At 41.9% G+C, this 9,691-nt stretch overlaps 1 protein-coding gene across 1 annotated transcript; it reads right to left on the bottom strand.

The window, feature by feature from the left end:
• Positions 1 to 617: 617 nt before the first annotated feature.
• On the bottom strand, positions 618 to 7,770 carry TENT5A (terminal nucleotidyltransferase 5A). Its single transcript, XM_036767297.1, has 3 exons — positions 7,614 to 7,770; positions 6,746 to 7,305; positions 618 to 5,646 (listed from the first exon to the last, which is right to left on the bottom strand). The coding sequence occupies exons 2-3, from the start codon at positions 7,247 to 7,249 to the stop codon at positions 4,867 to 4,869; spliced, it is 1,284 nt and encodes a 427-aa protein (XP_036623192.1). The 5' UTR covers positions 7,250 to 7,305; positions 7,614 to 7,770; the 3' UTR covers positions 618 to 4,866.
• Between the last annotated feature and the right edge of the window lie 1,921 nt (positions 7,771 to 9,691).

The raw sequence follows: 9,691 nt of genomic DNA, 5'->3' as shown, positions 1-9,691 counted from the left end.
CTTACCTCCCAAACCTTTGTTAACATTTATATCTGAGTGTGGTGTCCAGGAAAAGAGCTCTGGATTTAGAATCTGAAAAATTGGATCTTGGGTCAATTATCACCTCTTTAAGCCTTCCTTCATCTGTTAAAGGAGGGGATTAGATGAGATGACTTTGAATATCCCTTCTATCTCTAAGATCCTAACACATCCCGCAAAAAAGGCCCAGAAAATGCATACAGATGATGACGAATGAATCCTATTGTCTTCATGAAAAAGAAGGCCTGCACTCCTTTTTAATGGGTGGAATGTGCGGAAGACTCTGAACATTGAGACTCAGGGGTCTCCTTTGCCAGTTCAAAACAGACCTGATTTTAAAGTCATTTACTGCTGAGTCAATACTGAGCCAAGAATTTTTGGCACCTACTAGCTAGGTTCTTTGGGAGCTGACTGAGCCAGTCAGAGATCAGCTGGCAGCAAGCAGGGCATTTTAAATTTATTGTGCTCCAATCAGAAAGCTGCTGAATACTGTGCTTCTTAGAAAAGTGCTGCCCTTGTCCTTTTTAATGAAAAGCGCATTGGTATTCATTAGCAAACAGCTTTTAACCAGTGCAGACACCGAAGACAGTAGACACCAATCAATAGAAAAAAATAACTTCTTTTTATTTACAAAAAAAAAAATCCAAATATTGGATGCTGTAAACAAAATTCACAATCTGTTCCCTCTAGTACTGATGCAAACATGTCAGTTCTTGAGTCTGTTTTCCATCAACTCTCTTTCTGCCTGTGACAGAGCCTATTGTCAAAATATTCCAAGAGCAATCCATGGATCAGTTTGTTGCAACAGGATGCCCTGAGAAGGCCATGGTAGGGTAGGGGTTGGAGGGATAACCCATCGGCACCATCACTTCCATACTGCAAGATTCTGCAGCAGCCTAGCCAAACTATCTCGAAATTGTCACTTTCACTGTTCACTTTGTTAGCAAGCCATTATTACAACAGCAAAACATTACAGAGATTTCCTTCCTTCACCCTGAAAGGGCTCTACTCAAAGGAAACCTTATCAAATGAGTATATTGAAATAGGTGCTGGATACGGAATTATACTTTTTTTTTGCCTTTTGGTTTCATCTCACACACTTCATCTTCAAAAAAAAAAAAGCTTATTTTTGAGCTACTGGGAGCTCTCAACAAAATACATTTCATTTACAAAATATTCCACAATAGTCATTACAAGTTATGCATTTAAAGGATTTGATGCATTGTAAAAGCAACAAACAATATAAGCTAACAAAAAGGGCTGGTAGAAATTGTATGATGTTCTCTAAATGTGTCATGCTTAATTGAAATTGGCAACATTCTTCAATTATTACATTTGAGGGAAACATTAAAATAGTTCATCTAACTGAAGTTTTCATGTGCTAAATCTGTTTTATGAGAAAAAAAAATAGTCTCTCTCCATATACAAATATCAATATATCCTCAGTGTAAAGTCCTTGAGGCAGCTGGGTTTATTACCAATGAGATAAACTTTTAACTGGAAATGGTCTCTTTTACTAATTTGTTTTCCTGATTATCCAATCCGATGAGGAGACCCTCTAGTAGATTAAATCTCCTCAGCAGTCTAAATCAGACAGAGGCAAAGGAGAGCAAATCACAAGCATGATCCAACAACTGGTTCAGTGTAAAGAGTGAGGGCTCTGAAGTCAGGGAACCTGGGTTCAAATCCCATGTTGGATGGACCTCCCTTCCCTCAGCTGTAAACTGAAAGGGTTGAACTAGGTGAGGTCCCTTGGAGTTCTAGATTGATAGCAATCCTATCATGTCCTGGTACACATGGGGTTGTTCTCTTTCTGAAGCCAGATATCCAAAATCATTTGCAGCAGATTATATGAAGTGGGGGGGGGGGAAACATACATACATTCCACCATTTGTTCAGATACATATGCATAGAGGACTATAGTATATACATAATAGAAATAAATTATATCGTTCAAAATGCAAAGACTGAAGATTGTGTGAAGCACAGCTAAAGGACCTAAAGGTAAGACGCTATCATTTAAAACTATGCAACCAACATTTTATCAAGCAGGAAGAGAACACAAATATGAAAAGATTATAAAGGGAAAAATGTCTATGCTATAAAATCAGGCTCCTCCAGACAAATCGACTATGTCATAAATTAACAGCATATTTGTGGTTGCCACACAGATAGAGAGCACCGCCCCCCAAACTCTTTTAAAATAGTGAATGACTCATCTGCAAATAGTTGTGCTTCGCAGGGATGTCCCAAATCACCAGCTGCTCCTATTTCCCCTGTATTCCCATGATTTTTTTTCCTAGAAAATCCTCCCAAGGGTTAATAAGAGCAGATTTCTGGTAAGTGGATCTCAGGCTCTATCTGGAGGTGAAGCATGAGTTGGCCCTGGGAAACAAACTTTGCCTCTTCACTGTTAATTTGAAGACCCTTTCACCGGCAGAAAGGGAAGGGGAGAGTGAGGAGGAGAAGATGGGAACCAAGACAGGGGCAAGTAAGAAGAGGATCTCTAGTAAACACAGTAAAACGGCAGTGCAATAGCTTTATGGTTCCTGCAGAAATCACAGGGAAGGCGCTATAGTAAACAAACCGGGTTCCTTTTACAACTTCAAAGAAAGGAGTACAAAAGGCAGTAAAAATGGATGTATTCAGTCTTATATGTCTTAATAACTCCAAGAAAGCAAACCAAAACCATTAAAATACACTGCCAACAGGATGACGGGTTCTTCCTTGATCCCCTTTAACTTTTCTTAATGCTAAAACTGCTGCTCTTGTCAGCTCTTAAGATGAAATGCCATTGTAAGTAGTCTTTCTCTAGGGTCTGAGTTTGTTTTGTTTCTTGCTGGTTTTTTTAAAAAGTTTTTATGTATTATGTATTTTTGTTCTTAATTATTTAGTTGAAGAGACCGGAATTTGGCGGAATTCAAGGAGGGGTGGAAGTGTCATTTAAGTCGAAATCATAATGTATGATCTTTTTACAAATGTAGAACTAATTGGTTTCTTGGGAAAGAGGAAATGAAAGTGAATTGTTTTAATGCAAAGTGATTTAAAGTACAGTACTGAACATTTAAATGCAGTGTGACACCCAGATTAGAGATGTTTCATGTTTGCATGAATTTATAAATTTTATATTATATATATCTATATATTTCATATATAAATTTAAGCCATTGTGCAACACTCTTAAAAGGGTCATTTCACATTTACTAAATTCTAGTGGTCCTGGAATGCAGAGTGCATTCTGTAAAAATATTAATTTAACTATTAACAAGTAATGTTCCAATCACCAACTAAGACAATCTCCTTTTAGCAGTCAGGGATTAAATAGTCTATCTTTGATCCACGTTTCACTGATTTATACATTGCAGAGGTATGCAGTCAAGAAGAAATTGTGGGTTGGGAACTGTCAAAATGACAGTGTGGTATACAACACTAAGAGGGAACCATTAATCAAATAGTCTTCTACTTGTGGCAGACCGTGGCTCAGAGATAACTCACTAAATCATGTCTTCTCTGTTCTTGTTCTCATATTGTTTACCTTCTTCCAAATGGGTTATTTACTTCAGAAATTTAGATATGTTATAAATTCATCACTGCAATGTGCCCACGTCTCGTGACATCCTGCTGGAAACTGGAAAACACACAGTACTTTATTTAAACACTCCCTAATTGCTACATTGTCCTAGACCATATTCAATGTATTGTGTGTATATATACATATATCACATACACATATATACACACACACACATAATATACACACATACACACAGCAACTATAACATCACACTGACAATAATATTAACTTTATGCAAGTATTTGCCAAGAAAAATAGGGCATTTCCTCCGCCATTTATTCACAAGCTTATGTTGGGTTATGTTTTCTTCTTGTGTCCCTGATAAAACAAAATACATGGTTAAACCACAAAATTGTGTTGTTGTTTTACTTCAAATTTTCTGAAGGCAACAGGCACTTTGATCCATATTGGTGTATACAAATATAGTATTTTTTTTTTAAATATTATACTACCCTTTCTCTACTTGGGTATTTTGTCTGTGAAATCTTTGGTCCTTGAGCATACTTTCTTTGCTACAGCTGTTTTTGTTTGCATTTTCACATTTAAAAAAAAACCGTGAACTATGCACTCAGCTGGAAATAATGTAATATGTCATTGTAAGATCTGCTGTTTTTCCATGATAACTACACCAATCTACTACTGTTCATTTGGAGCAAGCTGTTCAGTTAGAGTATTCTATTCAAGCAAGCAATACATTCTATGGGATCATTCCACAGACAGCATCTGTTTGCAAGCTCCAGAGACAGCCATTCCAATATATTTGAGATCAACTTTTCTCTGCATTATGCCTCTACATTTTTTTTATTAAACTCCAAAGTATATAGTAGTAAATTGGGTAAAATTATTTTTTTTCACATTCTCCCATTTTCAAATACCATTCTAGAAAAAGCTTTCCAACTTTGTCTATGCCAACGCTATGGGAGCAGGTACTGCAAAACCCATATTGTCATCAAGCACTCCTTCCCTTTTTATTTCAGGAGAAGCTAGTTGCTTTTAATGACAGGTCTCTTGTGCTCCAGGGTAGAATCCAATTTTTTTCTTTTTTTTTTCTTTTTTGTTTTTTTTTTTGTTTTGTTTTGTTTTGGTTTTTTTTGGTTCATTTCTAGATCATGCTCCCATATCTATTAAAAGACCCATAAGCTTTGTCAAGCTTGAACACTGGAGCAGACCATCATTGCACAAAACACACCCCATTCTACAGACAGGGTCACTCTTTTTTTTTTTTTAACTTCTTAGGAAAAAAAATTTCCCAGTGGACATTTTGGAAATGGTCCTTAATTGCAGGGCAACCAAGTAGAGTATGTATGCTGCTGGCATGTGAACACTGGCTGAACTTGAGCAATATAGTAATTGCTAAAGTTGGCATCTGCTACATATGGGGCTGGCTGGTAGTAACAGGTGACATTGGCCACATTGGGGATAATATTTTGCTCAGCCAGCACACGGATAGCCAGCATGGTAATGAGATTCAAAGTCTGTCTTCTCTCATGTCCCATCAAACACACCGTACTTTCATTTACCACACCGTGAAGGGTCATGAGATAGTCATACTTGCGGTCTTCCAATCCCACAAAGTGGTTCTGCAAGTAGGATTCCAACTTTCTCTGCTGTTCACCAATGTCTGAGAAGTCGATGAAAAATCTGGAACACATATACCTCTGGAGGGACTTAATTTCCGCTTCAGAAGCAGCCCTAAAGCCCCTAACCAAAAGGTTACAGTATTTGAGAAGCCCACCTCCTCTGATTTCTTCTGGATTTCTGGTAGCAATGACCTTGTTGCAAAGGTGATCAAAGGCTTCTTGGAAATCCCCATAGACACTTTCCCCAATTATAGTGGGGTGAAAAGTTTCAGTCATTGGATTCTCTGAGCATTCATAAAAAAGGAGGAGAGAGTCTAACTTGATTTGGAAAGAGTCTACACTGAACTCAAACTGGCGCCGCAGGGAATCCACAAATTTCAGTTCCACATTTTTGCCACTGTTGTTTGACAAGGAGATGAGACTCCAGCGGTCTGAGTCATTGCATACTTTTACCATTTTCTGCACATAAGCTTCCTAAAACATGAAAGACAAAGCATACAGATGAACACGACTACTAATTTAAATCAACCTCCCTTCACAAGTTAGAATGCAGCTGGCTCCTTCCTTTCACATTTTACTCAAACGCCTTAGGTTACCTACAGGTTTGATACCCCTCCGAGAGGTTCCCCTCCCCCACAACAAGCTCATCCCCTAGGTAAATGTGACTTTTGCAGCCTGGGATAGAGAAAAGAAGAAAAGTAGAAGTTTGATGTTCCCAGTAGATAGGGCTCAGTACTAACAGGTTCCGGGACAATGTCGGTAGTATATCTTGCAAAGACTGACTGCTCACACAATTTTAACCAATTGCAAAAATGTTGCCAAAAAGGCTGACTCTGTAAGCCTTAAAGCATGCGGGCTTCCAGAATCCAGAGCCCACAACCGATTCATATTTTCCAATACAACAGCACTCAACTCATTGTCTCAGTCTTACTTGAATGCATTCTCACTAAGCTTGCTAGTGGGACTCAAAGAAATTTAAATGTTCAAATAAATACAGAAATTAAAATAAGCGACTTTTCAAAGAGTCACTACTTTTTAGTTCCTGAAATCCGTTCCAAGAGAAACTTTCTTAGGTAATGCATGCAAGGCTTCTTAAGATAAAATAAAATAAAAAAAGGGGTTGTATGCATAGAAAGAAGGAAGGAAACAAAATATTTAGTAATCGCCTACTACGTGGGCACTGGACACATTTTTACAAATGCTTGAAATTATGTGAGCGACCAAACTTAGTAGATTCCAAGATTTATTCTTCAAACCAACGCTAGGCTGCACACACTTTACAGAGCCTCTAGTTGGGGGAGGGTGGGAGGTGGGTATAGAGAGCTTGAAAGGGACTAAGGAAACTAAGTGACTTAAAGTAATACATAACTCCTTTATGGCACGACTACATTGCGGACGACTGGTAAGGGAAATGGGAGCAGGGGATAGGGGGAAATGGAACACTTTAAAGCACCATTAGTCAAAGCTAACTTTTCCGGCACCATTCCTAGATCAAGCAAGTCCTACTTAACTTACTACCATTCCAATCCCTGACTTCCTTTGCAAGTCAATTCATTAGGAAGATTGGCTTTACCTTAAGAGTCAGGGGCGTGATCTTCTCCTTATTCACTCCTTCGGGCAAGAAATCCAAAAGACAGTCCAGGACCACGTCCTTGACAGTCTGAAACTCCTCTTCCCCCTGGAGATCCGCGCAGAAGATGAGGTCCAGGTCCTTGTAGCCCAGGCCACTGTCCTGGTGCAGGACGTGGCTGGCTGCGGAGCCGTTGAGCCGCACATCCCGGACCCCAATGCGCTTCTCCTCTAGGCGGCTTCTTACCACCTTCACGATCTGACGAGGCTGCATCTCCAGGGTGGGAAAGTTGCCCCGGCCGTGAATCGGGATCGTCTCGCTCAAGATGTCGTCCAGCCGCTGCACTTGCTCCCAGCTCAGGACGTTACAATGCATGGTGGGGTTCTCACAGCAGCTAACACAGCAGTTATTTCCACCAAAGCTGCTGTTGGTGCAGCTGCAGCCGCACCAATCGCTGCCGCTACCAGTACAGATGCGGGTGCTTTTGGCACTTTCGTCATCAGCCATGGTAAAGAGCCGTTTTCCCTCCGTTGCGAAATGCCCAGTGAATGCCAGGTTTTGCCCTAGGAGATAAGAAAGCAAAAGAAAAGAAGATAAGTTAGAGCCATTAAGCGGGCGGCCGGCTGCTAGGAGTCAGAGCCCCGTGACAGCCTGAAGATCCCAACCTAGGAGTTGCTGGGATGGTTTTCCACTCCAAATCTAAGATTTTCGCTTTCCTCCCCAGCCTAAACCTGGACCTCTCCCTCCCTCCCCTCTCCCCCACATACTCAGACCAGAAACTCCCACAGCCTAACCCAAAATGCACAGAGTAGTCTCAGCTGCAAAAGGATGAAATGGGACTGATCCCGGATTCCCGTCCCGCTTCTGTCACACCTGGGCTCAGTCGCAGTCTCCTGGTCCGAAGAGCTGTGAATGTGTGAACACAAGAGCGAAGGAGAGAAACCCTGGGACAAAGTGCAGACGAGCCGATGGTGGTTGGAAGTGCGCAGGGTCGGGCAAAGGGGCTTCTTTTTCTGAATCCCAGCCAATTAACCTCTTTCGTACTTTCACTCTGTGCCCTCCTGGCTGGCTGGCACAGAGTGGGGGTTCTCTGTGTGCGCGAAGTCTTTACTCTTTTTCCTCCACCTCCTCTTCTTAAGCGCTGCACTTTCCCTGCAGGAGACTGGGGCAGCTGCCGTCGGGGCTACTCTATCCTGGGCTGCCACTTGCTTCCGGGCGCTGCTGCTGCTGCTGCTGCTGCAGCTGCTGTCCCGCCACCGCCTTCGCCTAAGCTTCTGTCTCTAGAGCTTTAGCAGTTCTGCTTGGGAAATGTCTTCTGTACTTTTTTATATGGGATTTCTCCGCGCTTCCGGGGCTCCTAGTCGCTGCACTTTAGCCACACCCACCTCATCTACATAGAGAGCGGCCTTCGGACCCTGCTCTGTTCCCCCGCCCACCTCATTTACATAGAAAACTGCTCCTGCCCTCCCAACCCAGAGGACTAGAACCATCTTTTGACGGAGAACACCACCCTTTTCTTTTTTCCTACGCCACCTCTTTCTTTTCCCTAAGAAGCAGCATTGAAAATAGCTTTTAAAAAAAGAGAAAAGCTACTGAAATCGGATCACCACTTCTGAACTACTGAAACGTCCTGGAAAAAAATTGAATTTATTTTGCAAGGTATTGCTGCTTCTCACTTCATTAATTGTTCTCAAGTAAACGAGTGGAAATCCCAAGAGGTTCCTTTAATAAAGTGTTTTAGACAAGCGTGTGAATGAATGCGGGGTTATTCATAAAGTCTAAATGGGTTTTTTTTTTTTTTAGATTTCTCCCTCAACAACCTTGATTTAAATGTAAGTCTACACTTTTCCGACTAACGATACTACAGTATGGAAAAAAGGAAAGAGTTCGGGGTAATTGAGATTCAGCTCCAGCAACAAGTATATATGCCAATGAATACACCCAAGGAGATAGTTCCTGAGATTCTAGCAGGGGGCACCAGGGGAGCATGCGGATGACTCATGCACCCACGTAAAAAGCGTTTCTCCTGGGGCTGGATTAAAACTAGAAGAACAACAGCAGCCTGATGCACAGCTGGAGTCACAACAGCTCGACTGGACCAAACGTCACTGAGACCTGCGCTCCAGCCCCAGCTGCCAGGCGATTCCTGGAGGCTTTGATGGCGGAAAGGCTAGACCAATCACCGAAGCCTCCGCGATGACGCTTATGCCTCTCCCTTGTCTAGTGGAAGGGAGAGTAGCGGGGGTGGGGGGGGAGAGGGAAAAAGCCAATGGGCGAGTTGAGTGGGCGGAGCTGTGCTTGCTGTCAAAACTGTCTGAATGAGCTCGGTGAGCGCAAGAAGACGGGAGGGGGGAGGGGGAAAGGAGGAGGGGAGGAAGGGGAGAGGAGGGAAGAGGAGTGAAGACGTTGCCCTGAAAGGGACCAATCCGCCTACACAGGGCAGCTTCGCTGAGCCTCTCTCCTGTCACGTTTTCTAGAAAAGACTAGGAGGAAAAGGCACTTTTTGTGCTTTTTTCCCTGTCGCACCCTACTAAAGCTTTCTTTCTTCTTTTTAAAAAGAAAGCATGTAATAAATGATTATTTTAAAGTGTTTGTGTCTATCTCTGTCTCTGTCTCTCTCTCCCCTCCTCCCCCCTCTCCCCGGCTTCGGATCATAAAAGTGAAAGGGTTTCTTTCCCAGAAGCAGGGTATGAATGGGTGACAATCACCTTCAGAACTCCGTTTCGATACCCGTAACTTGGCTCTTTGAAGAGTACCAAGATTCAACATTTGTAGTTCAGAAGGGTACCTTTTACACCATCACTACGGCAAGATAACTCTGTGCTTTGATAGAACGCATTGTTTCTGACAAAAGTGTAAAAAAAAAACCCATTCTTGAAACCTACATGTGTGTTTGCTTTGAGTGATACGTGTGGTGGTAGGAAGAGATAAATGGAAGTAACAGCTGGG

This window comes from Trichosurus vulpecula, chromosome 7, assembly GCF_011100635.1.
Source record: "Trichosurus vulpecula isolate mTriVul1 chromosome 7, mTriVul1.pri, whole genome shotgun sequence".
Classification (NCBI taxonomy): domain Eukaryota; kingdom Metazoa; phylum Chordata; class Mammalia; order Diprotodontia; family Phalangeridae; genus Trichosurus; species Trichosurus vulpecula.
Note: the sequence above shows the minus strand (reverse complement) of the source record. Positions and strands in the feature narration are given on the sequence as shown.